The sequence below is a fragment of the Geospiza fortis genome, unplaced genomic scaffold (assembly GCF_000277835.1).
Source record: "Geospiza fortis unplaced genomic scaffold, GeoFor_1.0 scaffold8, whole genome shotgun sequence".
In the NCBI taxonomy this organism is placed as follows: domain Eukaryota; kingdom Metazoa; phylum Chordata; class Aves; order Passeriformes; family Thraupidae; genus Geospiza; species Geospiza fortis.
This window is the reverse complement of record NW_005054414.1, coordinates 662,886-688,892: the sequence shown is the minus strand read 5'-3', so window position 1 is coordinate 688,892 and position 26,007 is coordinate 662,886. Positions and strand designations below refer to the sequence as shown.

Genomic DNA, 26,007 nt, shown 5'->3' with positions numbered 1-26,007 from the left:
AAATGACAGTTGAGGAATTTCCCCCTTTTTAAAGGCACACTGATTCCCTGTAAGCACAGCGAAAACACTTGCTTTTTATTGGACTCCTTGTCTATGCCCTAGTACCTGTACCTTTCATTGCTGCAAACCCAGCTCTGCCAGTGTTTTGCTTAATAACATTTACCAAAAAGTCAGCAGGGGGAGCTCCTTATCTTTTGAAAACGACTTGATTATATTCAAAACAGGGAAAAAAAAAAATCAGATTTTTGCCCTCCTCCCCCTCAAGTTTTTTGAGCCCAAACCTTCCTCAGCAGGCATGATAAAAATCAAGCTCTGTGGCAAAACTATCTGTTTCCTTTCATGAAGCTTGAGGGAGAGCAAGGAGGGCAGTGTAAACATTTCTGAGTACATTTACCAAGTACTAATTTGTGTGTCTAACTGTAACTATTTCTTTCATTATCTCCCTGCTGAAACTTTCTCCAACATGTAAATACTAGTCCAAATACACAGGCCATATTAATACCTGCGTTTTGAAATTAAAATGAGCATTTCTAATTAAACAGAACTAACCAAGTACTGAGCCAGGTCTCTTATGAAACCCTGCCATAGCACTAATAAAAAAAAAATTGGAACTGGCCAGTGAATTCACAACTTTGAATTGTAAAGTCTGTTGAGAGCTAAAGAGGAGCATTTCTCACCTGTGGAAAAAGGGGTCTCTCATCTCTTTTCTTTTTTAAGCATTCTGCCATTAGTCTCTTCATAGCTTTGGGACAGTTGCTCCGTACTTTGCTGAGGTCTGGAGATAGGTATCCTCGTCCCACCATGAAAATTATCTTTATTTAAGGGGAAAAAAGATGAAAGAGGAAGAAGTTGAATTGATAAAATAAACAGTCACAAAAGGTGAACATTTTGCTAGACTATTTTGGTTGCAGCAAGAAGCTTTCTGCTCCCAGGAAACATTAGCTGGTATTGAAATTGACAAATTTCTTAGAGTAATGCTTGCTAACCTATTCAGCACAGAGAAAAAAATTAGATCTTTCCTCCTCCTCAGAGAGATTTCTGTGGAACTTGAACACTAGTAAATGGTTACCATTTATAGCAATAACTATCTAAGGAATGGTTCTTCGGTGTCAAAAACGGACAAAAACAAGCAACTCTGTGGCAGGAACAGAATGTCTAAAAATAAATATTCTGTAAAAAGAAATACTCTGTTTTATATTACAAATCAACAACAACTTCACATTGAAAGGTATTTTAAGAAACACATGGACTTTGGATATTAAAACCCTTTACTTTTCTGAGAATTGATTCCGTCACATACTTTCCCAACACATAAGCTTATTCTTGACATTTGACCACCTCCCCCACTCTCACAAAAATAAAAAGCAAAAAACACCTCAAAAGAAAAAGAGAAACTCCCTCTTCTCTATAGAAGAGGAGACAGACAGGCTTGGTATTTTTACAGTAATTCTTTCCATATGGGAGGCTTATATTTCCCCTAGCAATAAAACTTCAGCATAAAACCAAGTAAACTGATAGGAAGCAGGAAAACAAAACATAAATATGGTTAATCATCTCTTGTATATATAAAAAACCATCAAACATCATCATGTCAAGCCAAGGTCATTTGCAACGTGGTTTGAGCACTGCAGTAGCACTAACACTAAAAAGCACTTCCAAAGCAGCTAATCAAAGATCCATTCATGCTGCAGCAGTAATCACTGCCTTTTCTGACAACTCAGACAACCCAGCAGGTTTATCACACCTTTTCTCTAATGAAGTGTAACTATTTCATATCTTGATACTGGGAAAAAAAAAAACCACAGCAGAAAACCCTCCCATCTCAAGCATGCTATACATGTTATTTATACTAACACAATCCTAGTCCTTTTTTAACTCTGCTTCAGTCACATCTGTGTTGGCATCACGGAAGAACAGAAAACTCCCATATGGTTCGTTTAGAAGTCCCCATGTGCTGAGCAGGATTTTGTAGTAGAGACTCATGTACTGCATCCCTTACCTCTGCTGCAATCAGACTTCCCACTATCTAGCAGCTGGTATTTTCTAAATAATGGCACAAGTTGAAATTATTCAAAATTCATTACTCTTTATGTTTCAAATAGTTTCTTTACAAATAATATAGGGGCTAATCTTTTATTTTAGACTAGAGAAAAGAGTATCACTACAAGAACAGTCTAGAAAAATCTGTTGAAGTGAGAGAAACACTCTGAGGTATAACAAGAATGACACTTTGTTCACTAAGAATCTTGGTTGTGTCATAGTAGCTGATGTAAATGCACCAGAGAGTGAGGAATATTTGCAACTTTTCATATAATAGACAAGGAGTGACAAAACCTCAAGACATCAGATCACATATGTCGGCTTCACTTGCATTTTAAAATTTGTTTCAGCACTTCATTGTAAGCACCCACATCACTGGGTTCATCTTTGAGACCTCAAAAGGTAAAAGCTAAGCAAGGCCAAATATTGCATTTAGAAGGCTGGATCCATCTGGCCAGGAATCCAGACATTAAAGGCAAACCCAAAATTATAAAAAAGAAAAAGAAATAAAAAGGAGTCACTCCAAATTTGATGAATTGGGATGAAGTGTTCTGGCAGATAGGGAAGCAGCCTTATAAAATGGCATTCACAGATGAACGTTGCTATGGTTTCAATTCTCAAGTACTGACAGTGAAAAAACAAGGGATGAGGACACAGAAGCAACAAATACATCACTGCTCAGACACAGAATAGTTTACATCAAAGATCTTGATGCACAGATGCTATTTTCAGGTTAGACAGAAATAAGGAACCAGGTATGCCTTCCCAAACATGCCTGTCCCATGGAGATGTATTACAGCATGTGGGATCATCAAGATTTATGGAATATTTGTTCACAATTAAGTAATCTCCTTGTAGGATCCCCAGACTATGGGAAGTTATATTGTCCAACAAGCAGGACTTGAGAAATGCTGATATCCTGCAATTCAGTTAGATGGTGCATGCTCTCTCGAAGTTGAAATTACTATAAAACACTCAGTGAGATGACTGCTTTTCTGTTTTGTCAGTCCTGTAGCTGCACTATTTATTATTCACTGCAAGTGGAGGGGTGGGGGGAAAGAAAAGAATAACTGAACACACATGGGAGATCATTTTGCCTTTGCAGAACTATTATAAACTAGATTACTATTAAGTAATCTGCTCTCTCCCTATTAAGTATCCTGGCAACCAGTCAGGAAACTGAAAACCTATATTTAAAACAAAAAGAACACAAAAAACCCTCAAGACAATTAAGTAAATTGTTGCTATGTGGTTGAGGCAAATCTAGAAAATGCAGAAATGTCATCTCACAGCATGAGAATCAGAAACATCAAACACACAAAACATCAGAAAGTTGACCACCCAAGTCAGAATCAATCTGTTTCAGACCACCCTTGACTGAAGTCAGTGCCTCCCCTTACCTGGTCCCTGTTGTTGATGTTGGAGTATGGCAACTGTCCAGTCATCAATTCATAGAGAACAATCCCAAATGCATACACATCCGACTGAAAACTATATGGGTTTTTATCTTGCATCCTAATAACTTCTGGTGCCTGTATCAGAAAAGGCAAGAATTAGTTTTTATTTCTGCCCATTGTGCTGCACCTCACCTACCAGGAACAAAACATGGAAATTGCCAAGGTACAAGTACAAGGCCCACTCTTGCCTTCAGGTGTTACTGGGTCCTAATACAGAGTGGATGCTGATATGAATCTCAAAATTCATTGCTTCATTTCAGCTTGGTGATCCCTTTTATTCCTTTATGACAGAGCAAAATTACCTTGGCCAAGCTGAGAACGTATTTTGAAACTAGAATTCGAATCACATTGAAAATAATGCCAGCTAACAGAGATTCAAGTTTTTCCAGGGAGAAAAAGAGGAAGTGGAGCTGCACAGGAGATTGCAATATGAAGCAACTCCTCTTGAATCCTTGAAACTTAGGAGCATCTAACTTTTTCCTGAGCTAGTTCCTCTACTCTTTGGCAGGATGTTTTGCAAGGCTTTTCCCACCTTCTCCTCAACCCTAGATTAATGATACATAATTAATTAATTAATTATAATAATTAACAATTCATTTTCCTTAGCCACTATTTTCATTTCAGTATAAACCTCAGAATAAAAGATGGAGACACTAAAGTTTTTCTGCTGACTACAGGAAAACACATGCTTAAAGAAGAATTGAAAAACATTCATTTACTGCTTCATATTACTGCTTGTCTTTTCCAGCTTAAGCCGACTTTTATATGTCAGTGTGCCAGAGGGATAGGAGCAGGAAGTTTGGCCAAAGGTAAATAGATTTGTTGAAACAAGCTCACCACTTCCCCCTTGCTTACCATCCATAGAATGGAACCAGATAACTGTTCAAACTGTTGGGATCCACTCCATCGTGATTTCACTGTAGCTAGACCAAAATCACCTATTTTTACTGTGAGGTCTTCATGAAGAAAAATATCTAAGGGGGGAATGTTAAGGGAAAACAGACAAGCAGTGCTGGTCCTGTCCTAAAAGAACAAGGAACAGCTACCAGTTTGCAACATGAACATGACAGTTTTAACCATTCAGCATCATTGAAGAAAGTTTCCTCATCACACAGGTTTTAAGCAGCCAGCATGGTGAATTACGGTAGGTAAGGGTTATGTAAGTAATGACTGGGTCACTGCTGAACAGACCATGGCCAGGTGGCTTTCATGAAGTGCCAAGTATGAGAAAAGCTGAAAATGTTCCATGAGCCAACTCAGATAATCTTTCATTATATGAAGAAACCAAAGGATGCACAAAAATCTTTGTGATACCAACTAAAACTCCCTATGTTATTGCAATTGAATCAAAAGACACAGTAAGCATCTCCTATTTTGTTATCAGTGATATTACCCCTTCTCAGTGAAACTTCTATTTGGCAAATATTCACACACGAACAGCTTTTCATATCAGTTAGTTAATTTCTGGCAGAAAAAACAAAAAAACAAAAACCAGGAATGCTTTCACCTTCCAAAATTACATTTCTGGGAAAGGATACTATTACTCTTGAGGTCTCTGTGGATGATTGACTTGGCATGCAAATAACTGAAAAGGAATATCACAGATTAGGTGGGTTAGGTAATATTTCACCAATCAACAACTCAAAATTCACTGTACTACTGAAACAAATTATGTTGACATTCAAACTGCACATTTATGCAGGCAGTAAAACTTCAGTTACCCATGACAGTTTCTGCAACATTCACAGGAAAAAATAAAATAAAGCTTAGACTTCCAGCTCAAATCTGACGCTACTGCTGAATAACAATTATGCTCCAAATTCTGCTTTTCAATTCTAACTCAATATTCACAGTAAAAAGAACTTCACTAGTTTTTTTTCATGCAATTCTGTGCTGAAATTTCTGCCTCCCAGCCTTAATGGGGACTGTCAAGACTTTGTGAGTTAGTCACAGCTTTAGATAAGGTGTTTCTAAATTGCAGGAACTAAATGTGCTTTCCAGTCTCAATGTGTACTCGGGTACACTGACCGCTTTTTAGTAGAGGAGTGGAAAAAAGATCCCCTGATTGCAGCCTGGATAAACAGATGGCAGGAACACAGAGGAAAGCACTTGCCCCACAGCAGATACAGCCTGAATCAGTCTCCCATGGCTCTTTGTTTAATCAATGAGATTAGCACAAAACTGCTGGAAAAGCCCCAATTTGTGTCTCTGCTTTGAATAATCTTCACAAAACAGCTTCTGCATCTCCCCTACCTACAGATGGAGCCTGGGGAGATGCACAGGCTAACAGAAGGTTAAGGCTGGTTGCTGCAAACACCTCCACGCTTCTTGACTGAAAATGTAATGGAATACTGAGTGGAAAAATGGCACAATGAACTGCAATCATCATAGTGGTTTTTCAGATGAAGTGCAATTTCTCTGGTCTTACAGCAGTGGTCTGATTTTGACACACAATATTTGGTTGGTTTGGTAAATTCTAACTCGATGGTCCTCTGTGGGAGTAAGGATTATTTACAATCCTTAGAACAAAACAGAATAACAGGTTTCAACATCTCTTCAGATGTTGAAACCTGTTATTCAGAGAGCTCTGATACTTTCACCAAATGCTTTGATGATTGAGACAGGACCCTGGGCTCAGCAAAGTGAGCAGACAGCTGGCCTTATTTGCCTATGTCAGCGAGAGTGTGAAGGGGATAAGTAAACATTGCCCCAGTGCTCATTTGCAGACAAGTAATCCAATACTTACTCCATGCCTTGTGCAGTCTGTCGTGCAATATCAATTAGCTTGATCATTTCAAATTTGGTCTCAATGATGTGTAGATGGTGATACAAACTGGACCCTTCACACCATTGTGTAACAATAGCCAACTGGGGTTTTGTTGAATAACCCATGAAAAGCAGGATATTCACATGTCGTGTTTTCCTGTTTACAAAAACATAAGAATCAGGAGGAAATCAGGTCAAGAAATCAGGAAAACCCAGGCAGATCTATCACAGCCTACAAATATATTTCCAAACAGAAGGTGTTGGGTCAATCTCAACTTTTACTATGATAACCTCTTGCTAGATTAATTTAATGAATTATTCTTGAAGTTAGCCTTTCTTATCATACTAACATCGAATAACTACTCTGGGGTAACTGAAAAATGTCAGAGCTCCTTTATGTTTTCTTTTATTAAAAAATTAACATGGGATGCCAGTGTGTGAGCCTTTGTACATGCAGCAATGTGGACTAGGAGAGTTCTATGCTATGAGACTGTGCCTTTTTCAGGTTCAAGAAGTTGTCAAGTGATGCTGAGAGTAACTGCTGGAGAAACAAAAAATAAGCAGTTTCTTGCAAATCCTACCACAAAACTAAGTAATGATGAATCCTAATGGAGAAAGCACAACTATAGGTAGATCTGCCTTGTCTGTTTAAAGGGTAGAATAAGTGACTATGTATCAAACAGGCTAGGCTCCATCAAAGGGACTACCAGCAGAAAGCTGGACTAAGATGTTTGATTTCATTCAGTTATCTCAAAATTCTGTCAAGAAAATGAAGAGATACACAAAGTAGCACACCCCAAAAAGCCTCTACTTCCACAACTATGAGCTTAGTGCTTTTGGAACTAACATTTTCCTAGGGTAAAAGGCTGATCTTTCCTTTTCTCCTCATAGCTTATGTGGGATGTTTCCACAGCATAGGTGCCCAGCTCAACCCATCAGGTCTCCAGGGACAAAAACTTTCTTGCTATTTTGTTTCTTAAAACACTATTATCCTCGACACTGTTCCAGATTGTACTTTGACGTAATGTTTCTTCAAAATGTATATTCTATCATGTCATGCTGATGGATCTTTAAGAGCTGAACCCAAAACAAATACCTCCTCTGAGATAGAAGCAGTAGACATGAGAAAAGGAAATAATGAAATGACTTTATAAGAAATACATTAAAAAAAAAACCTGAGAGAAATTAATGTTACTGAACAGGAACTATTAAACAACAGATAATATGGGCAGAACTGTAGTTGAAAACCAACCATTAGTCATGTTCTCCTTCAATTGCAAAATGTGAATGAGAGGAAAGAAAGGCCTACAGCTCACACTTAGGCTTGACTGTGCCCTGGGGATAGCACATTGGCAAAAACTAGCTCTGAGTGTTTGGGCATATATGTATTGACAACATAGATGTGTAGACAAACACATACAATGGGTACAAAGAAATATTTTTTAAATTATTTTTTCTTCCTGAAGTATCATCATGTAGGAGTGAGACCAATGTGTTCCAATGGAGATCTAAAAATTCAGTGATTAATGAAGCACAAATCTACACACATTATCTCATGCCATTAAAATATTCTTACCTGAGCACTCCTACTTCATTTTTGAAAGCCTGTAACTGTTGAGGTGTGGGTGCCGTAACATTCAACATTTTCACTGCCACATCACCTTTAAAACAGAAATTTTTAGTAAGTGCCATTGATATACATATTCCTCTCTTGAGAGAATGCTGTACAGAGTATCAGAAATTTTGGGATACACTGTTTTTTTAGCTTACATGAAATAAATCACTACAATTTTAAAGTAAGTCAATATTCACTAAAATGTAGAAATGCTATTCTTAATTCACTCTGAGAAATCATAGCCAGGTCAAAGCTATTAAAAATACACATCTGAAATCCTCATTCATCAAGAGGAATACCTCTGCCTTTGTAATGTTTCATCTTTACCCTAATAATTTCTCAGTTCAGAAAAACATGCAAGAGTTGAGTTTCAAAGAAATATGAAGTTCTCACACTAGTTATTTAGCACACTATTTATTCATTTAAAACTCATATTTACTGTCCTTCACTGTGGTCTCCCCATTATGCCCACATCTCTCTTGCTCTGAGGAGCCCAGAACTGGGCCCAGCATTCCAGGTATGGCATCACCAGTGCTGAGGAGAAGGATTGCCTCCCTCAACCTGCTGGCGATGCCTGATGCAGCCCAGGAGCCCATCTGTGGGGGTCCCAGTTGCTGGGGTACTGGTTGTTGGTTTCTCTGGGTCTGGATTGAAGGCACTTGAGACAGTATTTCACATTCAGACTCAGGTGTTGATTATTTCTTATCAGTAAAACAGTCTCACTACTGTGACTTTGGCAGCTTTTCATTAGAAGGCACAAAATAGCCAACCATCTCTTGGTTACAAGGTCTTTTAGGACTAAACTATCCAATTAAGAGCTGACACCTAGATTATTTTCCCTTTTTAACCCAATAACTGATCCCGAAGAGCTGCAATGGGGACTTTTCTGCCCAATTACAAAATGCCACACAAACCCATGAAGAAGAAAGAAGAAGCATAACCCAGGACAACACCCTGTGTCCTCCATCTTGCTTCCATCCACAACATACCAAAAATCCCAAAACCTAAATTTCTCACCAAGTGATACACCTACACTGCTCTCTATAATCTATTTCACACTTTTGTGGATTCCAGTCTATCCTGGAGTCTAGGAAACTTTCTCCATGAATGAGGGTCAAAGTCAGTGCTCCCCTGGGGGTCAGGGCACCCCAGAGCAGACAGAGAAATTTTCCCAGTGCCCTGGATTTCCACACCCATCTTCCCTCTTTGTGGCATGGGCACACTGCTGGCTCAGCCTGGTGCCCACCAGAAGCCCAGGTGTGTTTCTGGGGAGCTGCTGTCCAGCTGGGTGTGCCCTGGCAGGCACTGTGACCTCCTCAAGAAGAGCTGTTTGCCACCATGGCCACATACCATGCCACTTTCCTTTGTAGACTGTTCCAAATGATCCAGATCCTATCCTTTGTCCAACTGTGATCTGTCCATCTGGTATCTCCCAATCATCACTTGAATCCCGTCGACCAAGAGTTTTCTTTATGTATGTGCAAAAACAATAAAAAGGAAGAAAACAAGTGCATTAATGTCTCTGAAAACAGCTCCTTTGTTAAAAAATTCTCACTATCAATAATGTCCTAAAAAACTGTTCTTTTTCAGATGTTGTCTTTTGACTTCTAAACTTAGCCCTATACAAAACATCAGGACATAGGTATGCCAAATTATTACCTGGCATGAAACATTTGCAACAGCTTTCTGGCAGTGTTAAAACTAGGAAATATTAAGAAATGCTTACCAGAAAGAAAGTAGTATTTGATTTTAAATTGTTAATCATAATAATAAACTGTGAATTTTTAAAAAAGTGGATGCTTTTTATGTTTTCATGTATTGTTGCATAAAAAATTGTTACATACATTTGTTACTTTCAAAGTTTATGAAATGTGGTGGGAAAAGAGAAACAGTTACATGAAGGGAAAGTGACATGACAATATGAGTCACACCAGTAAAAGTGAGTTTAGTCAATTATTTAAATTATTTATATATCAGTCCCACAATTATTTATGGATTTAAAGTGGGTTATCCCACTCTATTATTTATTGGTTTCAAGTCCTTGATCATTGCCATATTCATCTTCAAAATAATTTCTAGAACTTGGATGAAAGAAAAATGAGAGGAATATGGTTGTGTAATACTTCTACAAAAGAAAACAGCTGATCTTTCCCTTACCATTCGATTTCTGTCTTCTGAGGATGAGGATGACTTCCTTTCCCGTTGGGGTCCTGGTGATTTCTGTAATGCTTTCACATTGGTTAGTGACCCGGGCAAAGAAGCAGGAGGTGTTGCAGACAAGCCTGCAGCTGAGCCTATATTTCAGAAATAGGAGAGTTTTATCTGTAAGAATCCACCTTACAAGAATGTATTGATATTAGGTGCAAGAATTGTGTTTAAGATGCAGTATCTCTAAATATCAATGTGAATGTTAAGAGAGAACAAACATATACAGGAATATTGTCCTAATATTACATTAGTGCTCATGTCTCAGATTTCAGGAACAGACAAATCTATAGCAAACATCCCTGTATAGACTTCTATATATTTGATAGAGCATCCCTATGTAGATTTCTATGTATTTGATATAGATAGTCTCCATTCTCTTGTTCATGAATTAACAAAAGGATGTCTTTTTAAGTAAGAAAAAAATACTTTAAGATGTATTTTTTTAAATTCCATTAGTTTCTTTGAGAAGAACAGTAGCATTTTATTTAGCAGCATCTACCTCTGACATTTCTTGTAGCTAAGCTTTTAGGAACCCAACAAATAGCTGAACTATTGTACTTTGGAATCAAAATAGACTAAATGCAAATAATTGAAATGCTTTCTGGTTGAGTCTCCAAGTGCCACCTGAAAATCATTTGGCTGTTTTAAAGCTATCTGTTAGCAGAGAATTATTATTTAAAAAAATTATAGACTTTAGAAAGGATTTAAAAAGTACTTTAGTTAGCTATTTGAAGCATACTCTAGGAAACACAAAAAGAAAAGTATGTCTGTGGCCTGTAGGTTATTTAAACAAATCTATGCAGGAAAATGTTACTAAGAGAGCTGTTTCAGAGCCCCAGTGGCCCTTTTCAAATAGAGCACTTCACCTAGACACTGCTTTTTAAAATACATCACAATTATTCCTAACAAGGTTATGCTGACCCTTCCAATGCAAAGGACATAAAATAGGGTCAACTGTTAATTAAATTCATGCTGCTTTGCTAAACAATGTATGTCATTGAACAAGACCTCTAACATTCCACTGCCTTCTCTCACATCAGTGCTCTGGGAAGTGGTGGAAGACAATACTCCTCATATTCTCTAAGAAGCTCCCTCTTAAGCAAAAAGTGTCTCCTAATGGCAACTAGGACTTTGTGACTTTTTAAACTGCTGCTTAAGTTCAGTCACTCAGTGCATGCTAATTCATCAGACTATATGTATCCATCACTGGACTCACTAAGCTAAAATCTATGCACTTGGAAGTGGATGCACAAAATTATATACCAACAGATACAAAATGGGACATACCATCTGTAAACTGTCCCACATACTAAAGCAACAATAATGATGTATATTGTGCATCCTAACTACATTTATAAGCAGCTGGAAGCCAGTGACTTGAAGGATGGACTTGTGTTCATGTTTTGGCCACTAGGCTGTCATTTATTTATTATATGATTCATCTGAAATCAAACATACATGGAATCAAATGTATGATGTTCCCAGAACATGAGCAATTTCCAAAAGTTGACTGGGCTACAGATTTCCTCTGCAACAGCAAAGATCTGGGATGCCTTTTCTTTGAGGTAACTAAAATCGCCTATTTAAATTTTAATACCGCAATATGGGAACACTAGCACAAAGTTCACCCTTCACCAAAAATGCTTCCAGCACATGGCAGAACACTGTAGTTAATCTGTTCATAATAATACCAGATGGTCTGTTTTCAAGTTATTAGAGTAGAATAGTTCAGATAATGCTGGATTTAAGTCAATAGTTTGGACTCTGAAGCAGTACGTAACATATTTAATATTCTGCAGCCAGTTTGCTTGCTGGGAACACCGACTTCTTACAAAGACTTCTGGAAGATCTTTTACTCAGAAGTTCAAAAGGTGAACTGCTCTTGATATATTCTGAAACAAGAGTCTTTGAAACAGCCAAGATGGTAGCATTTGAAAACCACACTACATGCGCTGAACTAACCATTTCTACACGTATTATGTGGAGACACAAGCATGAACATTTCATGCTATTACTCAATAATTGGTTTCTCCAGCATATGAAATCCCACAGAGATTTTTGGGATTTTGTGCAATACAACAGATCCATTGACAGCTCAAGGCCTGAATTACCCCCACAGCCAATGACAAGAAAATCTAAGTGTCATATTTTACATAGTATTGGACAGAAATACTGTTTCAGTCAAATTAACTAACTAAATAAAAACTACCAAAACCACCTAGAGCCCCAATATGGTGTCACTAGCACACTGTCAAAATGAAGTATTTATTGAAAGCTGACATGACACATTACTTGAAAAGCTTGAGACCTAACAAGATATCAATGGAAATGTTTGTAATTCACATTTGATTACCTACATCACTTTTCAAAACAGAGAATATTAAATACAGAAGACTGTTAGAGCACTGAACTGACTTAAACTGAATAGTCAAGGAAATTCTAAGTTAAGGACATAATTTTATATTTAAAATCACTGCAATGCAATCCAACGCCCTTTGTTTAGAAAGATTAAGTTAAGGTCCACAGAAAAACCTCAACTATGAAATTCCTTGCTTTTGAAGATTTAAGTCAGACTTCATTTATAATCATTTTCAAGCGTGTAAAGGTGAAAGTGAGTATGTGTGAAAAGCACATTCAAAGCATTCCAGCCAGGCCAAGCAAAAAACAGAGGTGCTTTGATAAACTCACACACTTACATACACACGGTGTGAGGGTGAGGCACAAACAGCATCTGTGGTTTTACTTATTTTGTTTGGGTGAAAACAAGAAAGAAGAGCCCAACTACCTCTGAACACTGGGCCAGGCTCAAAATCAAACACTATTTCACTGGGGACAGAATGAAGGAGGGGACTGGGAGTCCGGGATTGGTATTTCCGAAGACAGCGCATCAGCTGGTTCAAAGGGGCTGTTAGAGAGAAAGAGACGGGCAGGCAGAGACAGAAAGACAGACACATAGAAGAAATGAAAGAAGTCATGGGAAATAACTAGGATGCTTTGACTCCTAATCATAGATTTCTTCTGTACTTTGAAGGAAAAAAAGTCAGTTCCCAAGAACATTTCAGGACTGGAAACAGCCAGTTGTTTTCAGATGCCAAGCAGACGGTTTATGATCAAAAGTTAAAACCAACATGATTGCACAACATTTAAATGTTGGACAAAATGGCCAAAACTCTGGAGAGCCACACCTATCAACACATACAAAAAATAGCTTAAACTGGCAATTTGCAATTAGTAGCTTGCAGGGTTAAAGGAAATTTCTTTCTTTAGAGCACCTATTGCTGGCATTATTAAAGACAGCTCCATCAAACAACATATCCTACCAAATACCAGATTTGCATGGGAGAAACAAAGCGAGTAAAAGTCCAGAGTACAAAACCTTTGAGATCAGGAAAGGGTGCACTATGGTAATTCAGACCCATACTTATGGCTGAAGCAAATTATAATCAGTAGGAGACAATTGTGTTACTGATTTGGAGTTGGAAAAACTGTCATATGCCTGCCCTACTTAGTATTGCTGTATTTGCAATATTTCTGCTTTATTCTTATATTCATAGGAATAAATACAGCACATAAGAAGCCCTCTTCAGGACCTTCACAGCCAGTGGGAGGAGTCACTTAAGAGGCCCGTGCGCAACACATGAAGAAAAATAAACCCCCTGGCACTAGTTGTGACTTAACTTTTAATTAGGGTAGTGAGTTACTGAAGGAAACATAAAAAGACCTGGCTTTAGTGTAAGATCCTAATAATCTGCTTCCAAGAGTAGCACAGGCATGCAGTACAGCAAAGCAGCAACTTCAGCAGGGGTAGAGGGGGAGAAGAACCGGAGTATTTCAAGCTGCTTTAGGATGCAGCAGTTCCTATGGAAGGCTCATCTACCACGATGGTTTTCATTGAAAACCCCTGTTGTTTCCATGTGTGAAAAGGTAACAACAGGCATAAAAATCTTTGGGAAGTTGTAGCGTATCTGTGTGCAGCCATGTGAGTGAATAAGTGTGTGTGTGGGTGGGTGAGAGAAAGAGTAAAAAAATAATTTTAAAACTAAAAAAAACTAGATACTACTTCAAAACTTTTTCTCCTTCTGTCTCCCCCACTCCCAGAATGACCAGCAAATGACTCAAATCTTTGTGAAACAAATACTAAGTTCATGGACAAGCAAATGTAAACACACTTTTTTGTTCTAGTCATATTTTGCATTGTGGCTGTGTTTTATAGAAGGAAGTAGGGTAATTGGAAGGGACAAAACAGTTGTGTAATTAAAAGTAACACAGCAGTTAGTTTAAGGCTACTTACCTCCCTCTCCTCGTAAACTCTGGTCTCTAATCAATTCCTATAAAAAAATTAAAAAGCTGTGTTTAAGTTAGGTATTAACATTTGCATTCTGGAATCAATTGAGACTGATAAGTTTGTGAATTCATAATGTCATATGTTGCCCATGAAATAAAAGTGGTTTCCTCTCCTGACTTACTAATAGCAATGACTCAAAGAACTACTACACTTCTCAAAATTAAGTTGCTTTAAAACAGCATCTCTCTGCAGTTAAGTGAAATGTACACCACCCAAAAGAGATGCTGACAAGAAAATATTTATTTAAAAACACGGCTGGTCAGTAGCAGAAATAGTTTGAATTGTCATATCAGAACCTGGGACATCAATTTTCTGTACTGAGGTACATCAGTCAAATGAATCCTGCTTTGTTTTTTCTTGTAACAACACACCTGATTTGCATAGCCAGGCACACTGTTCTTCTCAGAAATCACTATCTGCAGAAGGCTTTCTTCACTTGCAATCCTCTGTGAGCTGAAACTATCTTTCGCAACATGTCCAGACTAAAAGCAAACTACGCTAAGGATTCTATAAACAGGAGGAGAAAACTCTAGCAGTTTGCTCCTGTACGTCCATTTTTATAATAAAGCTTTTTTTTTTATTACACTGTTATATTTATTCCTTTCTTGTTCCATAATTATATTTGTTCCCTTATGCACCTGTGCTTTGTCAAAAGCACTGGCTATGCCTCAGCTGCACCACTGCCACATTCCACATGCAAATGCCTACATAGCCACACTCTTAAAATTAACATTTCACCTTTCCCTCAGCTCATATACAAAACTGATTTTGTGCCTCAGTGTCCAGGCAGATTTCAAGACTGCTCACCCAACAAATGACTAATTTCTAGAGAGCAGATTTAAGGATAAAATACCAACTGTGTATGTTAGCAAGTTAGCAAAAGGCAATATCATGAAAGGTCCTAGGTGTCCTTATGCTAATACCAACCACTATTATTAGTTACATTTCACCATCCAGAGATTGCGAAATTGTGGAAAAAATCTTAATATAGCTGTTTCTGAACACTCCAAAGGAATGCTCAACAACATAAACTGGTCTCTTGAACTCTTAAGGAACTATCAGAATATGTGAACTCAGCTTAATTATTTAGGTTCCTTCAATGCCAAAATTTTTACATGGAATACAAATACTAAAAAGTCTCTACCTTGCATAACCTTGCATAACAATGTGTTTAACACCGAATGGTTTGCAAGAGTGGTTACTGGCTACAGCTAAGAGCATAAGCCTTGGGACTAATGGCAGAAAAAAAAGATGGCAGTTGTTTAGGGCAGAATGTTTCTTTGAAAATGAAAAGGATAGAACTGCCAAAAGGCAGTTCTGCTTTGAGAGAATGGATTGTGTTCTTACAGCTCTCAACAGCAAAAAGAATCTATTAAAAAAATGAAAAGTGAATGATCTTTGAGTATTCTGGCAGAACACTGAGGATTATCTTACATTGCGTACACAATGAATTCAACACACTGATATTCACAAGGAACACATCCCATCTACTATTCCTGATCCAAGGGTGAGCAGTACTCACATCAATATTGACTGGCTCGATTGTGTTGATGTGGACGTTGGGAGCTGAGGAGGATCGGTCGCGTTGCCCAAATTGATTCCGATGGTCTTCATCTGCTGGTCGGAGGGGCTGTGGGATTGGAATGGATTTTGAAGGAGAAGGACTAGGGAGAATTGGTGGTCTGAGAAACAAAGTCAAGGAAAAAGAGGATTTAGGTCTACAAATGGCTTCAAACACTGCATAGTGGGTGTGGTAAGTCCTTTTCAACTACAGTAATACATAAAAAAACTGATCTAAAGCCCCAAATAAAAACAATTCATAATGAATGGTCTCTACTCCCCTATGATCAATTGCAACTACTCTCTGTTGCATCAACTACCTGATCACATGGCTGTGAATTGTTCTGAGTTAAAACAAAGAAAGCTCTACCATACAATGCCAAACTAGTAATAATAAATCCTGATCTGAAAAACTCATGCTGCCCAACATGCACTGCAGATAGCAAGATACTCTGCAGCTTCCTCACCTCGGAGTCAATTCAATACACTCATTTTAATGGTAACCAATTGAGAACAAAAAATGCTTAACATCTCATATTAATGTTATAGTCAGAAAATGTCATAAAACAAAATCTATGGATGGGATTATTTTTCAACACAGAAAGAGTGAAAATTACATCTGGTCATTCAACCTAATTGATTAATAATTATGTATTATTGATACTAAAAACAACATGGCAAACGTATCATTGATACTAAAAATAAACATATCACCCTTTAACCTCAACCTTTAAGAAACAACTTTGAATAGCACAATATTTCAAATGTTATTTACAGTGCTACAATGCAATAGGTATTGACTGAAAAGATAAGTCTTCAGAATACACAAACAAGCTCCCTAAAGAAATGCAAACACTGTCAGTCATAAATGTAGATATAGCCTATAATTATGGTATAATGAATTGAATATTCAAAAGACAAAATAACTAAGAACTTGGGGGTTTTGTTTGTAAAAAGGCAGAAAGTCACTTCTTTGGTTATCCATTAATTTTGTTAAAGTGAAGTAAACTGGCAATTATCTCTTATCCTAGTCAAGGTCAGTCACTGTTAAGCCTAATGATTCAATCTAATGGATGTGAGGCAAAAGGATTTGCCACCTTTGTCAAAGAAAACTTTATGGTAAAATATAGATGCTATCTGACAACAAGATTTTTAAGAGCTGGTTTCTTCTTCTAAGTTCTAAAAGAGGAGTGGAGTCCTCCAGCCATTCAATGATTCACGGATTAATTATCAAGCCCACAAAGACAATGTCCACAGGGAGAAGCTTCAGAAAAAAAATCAACAGCAGCATATAGCAGCAATAGGTCCTGATGCCACCTCCTGTAAGTAATGCTCCTTGGCCTCTTCAAAAACCTTTGAGGAAACTAACATTTTCAACAGGACATCTTGGCATTTTTTCAGAAACAGGCCTGTTTTATAGCCACTATCCTACCTTTCATGGAAAAGCTTATCCAGTTTGGCACTGATCCCAGAAATCAGTGCTATCTGTATCCTAAGTACCTGTCATCTTTTCCTTCCTGGCCAACAATCTCACAATTGAAAATGGCAAAACAAAGTAGTTGTGAATTAATTCAGGTAACAGTTTAGTAAGTCTTCCAATGAAATACCTGAATATGTTTGGGAAGTGGGCAGCAGAGAAGAGGCAGGGGGTTTAACCCTGCTTAACTTGGAAAAAAAAAAGCAGTTACCTACTGTCACATGACAGAATATTGATATTGGGAAGACAGTGGGAAGCAATAAACTACCAATAGTCAAATCTCTGAGAAAGGGCCTTGAAAAACCCAGCATTTCAGTAGTTGTTTATAATTTCAAAACTATTTTTTTAAATGCAGTTGTTGTACATACACATAAGCTGAAGTTTTCATTCATTGCTATGCAAGCATCTTCAGGGAAAATATTGCAGATGAGGAAGTTGTGAACTCCTGAATGTGTTTGTAAGTAAACCATGTGACTAGAACACACATGAGGAGATAGGATACTGCACAGATCCTAATGCAAGACTTGATTGACATTTAAAGGCACTGCACTTTCATCTTAAGGCAAGCGCGTCAAATGCTGCACAAAAAAAGTATCAGCAGAAAAGTCTAAAAAGTGTCTAAACCAGGCCAGTACTGTCATTCCTGGGATAGCTAACTCCTGCTTAAACTTCCTGAGAGTTCTCAGGTAATAAGGAAATTCAGGGAAATATATCACAACATCCATCAGAAGATTGCACCAGGACTGACTGTGACAAACCATTTGAGCTCTGCCACATGACAAAACCAGAAGCAATCAGATATTCTGTGATCATGAGTAAGCCAAGGGAGTGAAGACCAGATTGAGGCAATATTGTTTCAATTACATCCTCCTTTGAGTCATAAATGGTCATCTGCTACCTCTGTATTTCTGGTCACAGGTCATCAAGTCCATCATGTTGCTAACACAGACAGCATGCTATGTCATACCATGTTTGAAAACAACTTCAACAGCTTTTTCTACTCATGAAATTCTTACTGGGGGAAGTCCAGATCTTTAGAAAATAGACTGATAAAGAATTTTCTTTTTTTCTTTTTTTTTTCGAGTCTCTAAGCTATTACTTGGAGGATCTCTGGGCTTTAGACAATAAAGAATCCAGAGAAGGGAACCTCATAAGCAGTTAGCCACATGCTCCATCAGGATTTTATTAATGGGTGTCCTTGAGACACTTTGAAAAATGTAGGTTATTTATGCCAAATGGATTTTTTTCCTTAAAAAGACAACTAGTGAAATAAAAGAGACAAAGAGTTTGCTAGCTAAGACAGCCTACTGAGATCACAAGCTCAGAAAAATATTACCACCAGCTTCTGCCTGTCGCAAAAGGTGGATCTTGGTCTGCATCAAGATCTTGTTCTATCAAAATCATGTCACCACAAAGAACGCAGTGATCTTCTGAGCTACCAAAAGGCTGTTCCTACATTATTCCTACACTGAAATTACTCCAGAGGAGTAGAAGTGACACTGGAGCTAAAAGGGCCAGATATCATCATTTGGAAAAGGGTGACACGGTCTATTCCAGGCCAGTTCCAAAACTAGTTATTAGGCTATGGAAGCATAGTGCTGACAAAACACACTAAAAAAAAAAAAAAGGCCCAAAAGCCCCAAACAAATCAAACACACCAAAAAAACTTAAACAAAAAACCAACCCCCAACCCCCAAAAATTAATAGGCTGAGGCTCAAAGGAACATGCAGTTTGAATATCAGGATCTGGGTTTCTGTTGCTCCTGTGGCCTTTTTGAACAGTTTGCAGCCACCTTGCTAAAGGAGACCTTCTACAAGTAAGCAGATAAATCACTTTCTCCCAGCCTCCAAGATGTGGGCATTTTTTTAACAAATGATTCTCAGCTTCTGAGGCAACAAGCTGACGTTGTCAAATCTCAATCTAATATGTTATAACTTTTCCAGGCAGTGGAAGAGCATGACAGAACATGCTTTTACCTTGGACCACATGTTTAGGATTAGCACACTGTTCCCTCCCTTTTTATCAGGCAAAACAGAAAGACGTTTTATCAGGAAACAAAAATAACTTATACCCTTTACCAAGCACAGTAAGTGCCCAGATTTGCTATTCCACAAAACTGAGACCACAAGAAAGAGTAAGGTAACTCAGAAAAGTGTCTGCACATGTCATGCTATATATAAACAAACTCTTTTATAAAATCATATACGGTATGTCTGTTGGATTTTAGAACTTGCAATGATATAAATAAGTTCACTTTACAAATGCAAAAGAAAATTTTAATACAGATTTCCCTTAATGTCCTTTACTCACCAATGTGATGTTTCGTAAGTGTTTAAGAGCTGGTCTAGGCAGGAAAGATTTTTCTTGAAATTTTTCTATGATAGGTGTATTTGGGCTTCAAGTTTTTGTGGACTGTATTTTTATTTTGCTGTACTTGAGCAAATGCTTGAACTGAAAATTCACATTCACCTAGCTTCAATTATAAGGTGTGCACCCGTTCCTTTTTAAAATGACAGCATTTCTCCTGGACTGAGATTTTCTTTCTCCTCCTCACACCCTGAACAAGTCCATCTCAGTTTAGCCACTGGGCTCAGTGCTGCACCCATTGTTTACCTGTGAGGCTGCACACACACATCCAAACCAAACCTACTGCAAGCTAGAATGTGTATCAAGGCTTGTTTTGGATTGTTTTTGTTTACACGAGGGTGTTAATACCAGACTGGATTTGGTTGTTGTTACTGCTCTTAATGAAGAACATAGTGCACTTCCAGTTCCAAGCAGCTTCTTAGGACTGCTAAGGATCTGGGACACAGTGGTATTTCAGCTACAGTAGCAAGCAGGTAAATTTAAATTGTGGAGGCCAAACACGTTCTGATTTTATTACTGTGGTACTCCATAGACATTGCCAGAAAACCTAACTTTTTTCTTTCCCCATCCCTGCAGCCTGGAAATACTCAAGAATCCCAAATCAAATACCAATTTGGAGAAAAGGACAGCAGTACCAGTTTGTAACTACAAGCTAAATATCTTTCTTGTAGCACCCTCTGAAGTCAGTCTAGAAGCATCATGGGACAGGTCTGTAAGTTATTACCCCACACAAATTAGTGCAGTTTTTTATACCATGACAACTTGTTTTCATCCATGTTGGCTTGTAGGTGAAAAACAACTGCCAGGAGTATCACAATGGTGTGCACTCATTTATAATGGCCTTTGGGCCCAGATCAAAGCTGATGAACCTAAAACACCCCACAGTTTCATACATCAGGGGTTATCAAGAGAACCACATTGTCACTGTTAGTCCTCCAAACCAGGTCCAGTTCACTAGCAGGGTTTTGCAAATAAAGTTTTGGAGAGCAAGAGGTTTCCCTCACCTGTTGTATGGACTGAAAGTTTTCTGATTCTGATGTAAAGATTCTGATACCAAACCTTTTCCACAAAGCAAGAATGCATATCAACTCAACTTGTATATTGTAGGAATGCTGGGAACATTTTCATGGAGTAACCTGGAAAAGGCCAGAACTTTTAGGGGAAAAGTTCACTGTTTTATGAATTAAAACACGAAGCTTTTGCTGACTTATACACCACAGGATCTAAATGGCATTATAGCATAAAATGTAATATTTTAAGACTGTATCTTCGCTTCCTTGGCTTTTCAGAAGCTTTTCTAGACATTCAAGTATCTTCAGCTGAAGCAGAAGGATCAGTGAACAGTTGGAAGGCAGAAAGGAAAGCAGAGGTGTTTAATCACAAGCTGGAGCCTGCTCAAAGGCAAGGACTGGCAAGCTTCCAAGAACAGTGCACCAGACATTCCCCTTTTCTTCCTCCAACTTCGAAGATGAAGCATATTGGGAAATGCTGTTTTTCAAAGAGCCAAGATGTTGCCAACTTGCTTATTTCTCTTTTTCATGTATCTGAGACTGAGGGAACTGGGTTCACAGAAATTCTGTGCTCGTATTTTACGAGCAAAGATGGAGAAGAAACCTCATGACAGTGCAATGAACGAAACAAATACAATGTCTGATATATAGTTTCCTTACTTAAATTTTATTACAAATGGCTCTTAGCAGGGAAACCTACACTTTTCTTTCCATTTAACTGCAGATTGTAACCAAAATGGTTGCTCTGGCACAACAGGATAGTGCAAATGGAAAGAACTAAAATGGGACACAAAACCTAATGTTGAGGCTGGACACAATTTCATAAGGGGTTCAGAAATGTGAAATGGGACCATATGTGCTCCCACACCTTGGGGTGGAAAACCTGGAAGGGCTGCCTATGGCTCAGAGTTGGAAGAATGAAAGGCTACAGGTCTGGATTGCTTTAGGATGTTGCACACGAGCAAAGTGAAACAGTTCTCTAACACATTTAGCAACTTTTGCATCATGTCCAAGGGTCTTCCTTTATGTCTCTTTCTCTTCCAAACTTTTCCATTTGCTCCCATTGCACACTTTCACTCTTGAACTTGTCTTGCAACACAAACTTCCTTCTTTTGGGCACTTTGCCTGCTGCTGGGATCCCTTCACAAGATTAGAGATGTAGAAGGATGTTTGCCTTCTCTTTCTTCAGGTTTACCAAACAATTATAACATCTCTTCCTCTGTGAACTGTTTCATGCAAGATACTAGAGAACAGAGAAATCAAAAGAACAATTATTAATCTAGGAAGTGTTAATAAAGTGCTAGGTTCCTTATATTTTCCATCCCATTGCTCAGCTCTCAAATTTCAATCCCATATTCTCCTCCCAGACAAGATAAACTCAAATGTCAGCCTTTTTTTTTAATTCCAGCTGAGCTGCTGTCCCATATTCTAACAGTCCTCTTTAATAAAACCACATGTGAGTATATGTTTTTATAGAAAAGTCCAGCTTTTTAAATTCATCTAGATTAATATTTCCACAATTATGTTCTTAAAAAGCAGAAAAGTATGATTAAAGAAAGGCATGAAAGATAACTGGAAAAAGATATGGACAGTGCTATATGCTTATCTAGTAGCTTATGAGCTACTTCTGGAAAGGAAATCCTACATACACAGATGCTAGGGGAACACTGTATGACTAACATGCATATTATGTATGAACACCAGTTGATAATCATAAACCATTTCCAAAATGAACAGAATTTTGCAGGCATGATGTATGCCTTTGTTTTGTTTATCAATAAAGTGGACAATAAAGCAAAAAAGCAGAAAGGATCTGCTTTACATCTTCTGCAAATACACACATTTACAGACGCAACACTTGAGAAAAGCTCCTAAACAGCAACTAGCAAGTGTATTTAAATGTTAACATTTTTATGTATGTGAAGTTAAAGATCTCAAGTCATTAACCAGCTTTGGTCTAATTTTTTTCCTTCTGTTTTCACTTGTCAAAACTAAGACTGCCTGAAGTAGTGCATGTATCAAGATAATCCATATTGCTATAACCTCACAAGCTGGTAAGAATGGACCAATGTAGTGCAAAGGCAATTGAAAAGTAGGACAACTTAGAATATTAAGAGTAGGGCCATATAGTGTCTTTGACATCCACTAGTGTTTAGCACAACTGGTATGAACAAGTTTCTTCATGAATTAATAGTTCTAGCCCAGTTACAATTTTGGCTGTAGCACAACAAATACTTGACAAGCAGCCTTTCCCACAATCTGCTGTACTAATATCCACAGGATCTAAAGGCAACATTCACTACCTTCAAGAAGCGCTTTTGAATTCACTTGTATTTGCACAAAATAGAACAAGTAGGAATATAATCTCTGTACTTACCAAGTGAGGTTCCCTCTGCAGGACTGTCAATCTATTTTCCTGGGTGGCATTTTATTTGGTCTTCTATAAAACAGTCTTGGCTGTCCAGAAAATTTATCTTCCAGTTGAAGGGTCCAGAGGTGCCTGCGTAGCTTCCAGTGTGTTTCTGCTTTAGTTTAGGCACAATTTTCACTAATCCAAGAGAGCCTCTCTGCCAAATTCAGCTCAACTCCATACAGCACACATGTCCTGGGAATGGTTTTCTGAAGGCTTCTGTATTTGGTATTCTTAATAAATATGCACCAGATTTCTTGAGTGTGATACACAGTCCTGAGTTAGTCTTGCCTGGACATTTGTTCAACTACCTAATGGTGGATGGTGTCATTGATCTCTTTGCTACTGGGAACATGATTTAAATATGATCTCTTATCTCTTCATGGAGAATGGGTCCAGAAACTTTGTTGGAAACGGTGAGTTTTAGAGTCTACTTTTACAAAACCTGGAGCTGCAGCAACAGATGCTGTTGGTATACTCCAACATGAACAGGAAGAAGACAGCTGGTCTGGAGGACACTAAAGCAGTGTGTGTGGAAAAGCTACTTAAACAGTAGTATGAATCTGGAACTGGCACCTGTTCACATCAGCCTTACAGTAATGTGGTTTATTCTCAAACTGACCTATGTCACTTCAAAGCATATAAATTATAATTTAATAACCAACTAAAAGAATTTGTGAGGATATAATTTTGGTTTACATTAATTTTAAGTATAAAATCTTTCCAGTTTAGACCAGGTCTAAGCTATTATGTAGAAGAAATCAGTTTAACAGGTAATACCCCAATTCTACAGACAGTTACACATACATTTAACCTAGGCTCATTACTAATTTATAGAATTTGTGTCAATGAAAACATTCACTTCTTTTAAGTTAACTATAGGTGAATATATTTGCATGAGAAGCCAGATTACAACAATGCAGAGCAGCAAAGCAGTACTTTGAGTGTTTCTTAGTACAGTACTGAAAAGTTATGTTATTAAAAAGCAGGAATAAGTTCATACCCAACAGAATCTGAGGGGGGCACTGAGGGGTATGATCCAGATGCTGGGGTGGTCTCTCCTAAGGAGGCCTCCTCTGGCGGTATGGGATGATGTTCAAAGAACTTGGAGACAAACAGCAAACTGTGAGGCAAGAACAAAACAAAAACAACCTAACTTGTGCAAAACCCAGAAGTTTCACAACATAATACTCAAAAACTACAAAAAGGATACCAAACCCCAAAATCTCATTGATTAAATTCTAAATTTAAAAATAAAGATCCCACACATTAAATCTGCAAGATACGTTAAAAGTATTATTTACTTCATAGAGGATCATAAAATCATGCCTTAAATATAAACTTTGCGGAAATTCATTTTTTAATCTTTTAGATGGAATTGTAAACATCTGGTTCTTCAAGAATGCACAACTTGTATCTATCAGTACATAAAAGTACTGAGCACAAACTCCAGAGATGCCAATGGAAACAGTTACAAATACCAAAATAAACTAAAATTAAATTCATTCTTGGTGAGAAAAATAGCATTTTAAATTATTCCTTATACAAAAATCTATTTAAAGGACTTAATAGCCTCTGCTGAAACTAATCAAATAGAACAGACCCAGTTTACACCAGATCCTAAATCTACATCAAAGACTTATTTGAACAAATAGTTCAGTAACTCAATCCAAGAACATTGGACTGTTTGGGTCATTCTCTTTTATGTTTCTTACCTAGGCATTAATCTTGCTAGCAGATTTATTTTCAATTATTGTAAAACCAACTGCAATTTCACTATAATCAACTACTGTCTCTTTAACATTTTTTCAGGTTGAAGAGAATAAAGCCACAGCTAAATTTTAAACACGGCCTTAGCCATCCCACAATAAAGAACCAGTTTTGATTAATAATAACAACTGTGAACAATGAGTAGTCTGTCTGATACAGTCAAGTGCCCAGCAACCCTATTCATGCTTCAAAAAAAGCACTTCACAGACCAGCAAAGACATATGAACTGGTTGTCTGAGCTAGCACAGAAAGAGTATGAATTAAGCAGTCTCACAACAACAGTTGAACTCCTATTTTTTTTTTTCAGGCACCTTCCTGAATTACAGACTTAACACAAGAAACCACTGACAGCTGTACACTTGTTAAAAGGCTCAACTTGAAAATCAATTGTGATTACTTACTCAAGTTGATCATAATTAACACACATCAGTGGCACTTCTGTACTACAGCGCTGGTGGAATTTGTAGCCACAAGTCTGGCATCGGAACCCCTGGAAAAGCAGCTTCCGACAGAAATCGCAGAATGCTAACGTGAAGAACGTTTTTCGTACCTACATTGGCAAAAATAGGCACAATTACCTGGAGCCCTTCTAAGCCCAAGATAGGCTATTTGCTTTTACCTCCCTCAAGTGTACTTAAAAGTCTCTTCTGAGACGCTGGAGCTACAGTTTTATGTATCAAACAGATTTACACAAAAGATCGTCTCCTTTTGAAACAGTTTTCATGCACTGCAACATTCCTTCAACTGTTTCTTGGAATTAATGTTTCACTTCACTAGCAGTAAGAACAAGAGCAAAAAACCTGAAGCAAAAGTTCACTATTATCATGCTAGACACAAACATTGAGAATTTATTTGGATACAACCTATAAAACCAAAAGCTGCTGAAATACTATTTCATATTCTAACTTTTTCAGAAGCCAAAGAACATTTCTATCTAATACTGACAGGACTGGAAATACACAGGCATATATATATATATAA

General features: G+C 37.7%; 1 protein-coding gene across 1 annotated transcript in view; it reads right to left on the bottom strand.

Annotated features, from left to right (window-relative positions):
- Window positions 1–26,007, bottom strand: part of BRAF (B-Raf proto-oncogene, serine/threonine kinase) — a 64,362-nt gene that overhangs the window by 11,047 nt on the left and 27,308 nt on the right. Inside the window, exons 5-16 of the mRNA XM_031061423.1 lie at window positions 25,428–25,576; window positions 24,260–24,379; window positions 15,954–16,113; window positions 14,378–14,414; window positions 10,036–10,172; window positions 9,229–9,346; window positions 7,840–7,924; window positions 6,244–6,420; window positions 5,036–5,082; window positions 4,353–4,471; window positions 3,441–3,572; window positions 678–812 (exon numbers count right to left, since the gene is read on the bottom strand). Coding sequence (XP_030917283.1) covers window positions 678–812; window positions 3,441–3,572; window positions 4,353–4,471; window positions 5,036–5,082; window positions 6,244–6,420; window positions 7,840–7,924; window positions 9,229–9,346; window positions 10,036–10,172; window positions 14,378–14,414; window positions 15,954–16,113; window positions 24,260–24,379; window positions 25,428–25,576 — 1,416 coding nt within the window. The remainder of the gene's footprint in view (window positions 1–677; window positions 813–3,440; window positions 3,573–4,352; window positions 4,472–5,035; window positions 5,083–6,243; window positions 6,421–7,839; window positions 7,925–9,228; window positions 9,347–10,035; window positions 10,173–14,377; window positions 14,415–15,953; window positions 16,114–24,259; window positions 24,380–25,427; window positions 25,577–26,007) is intronic.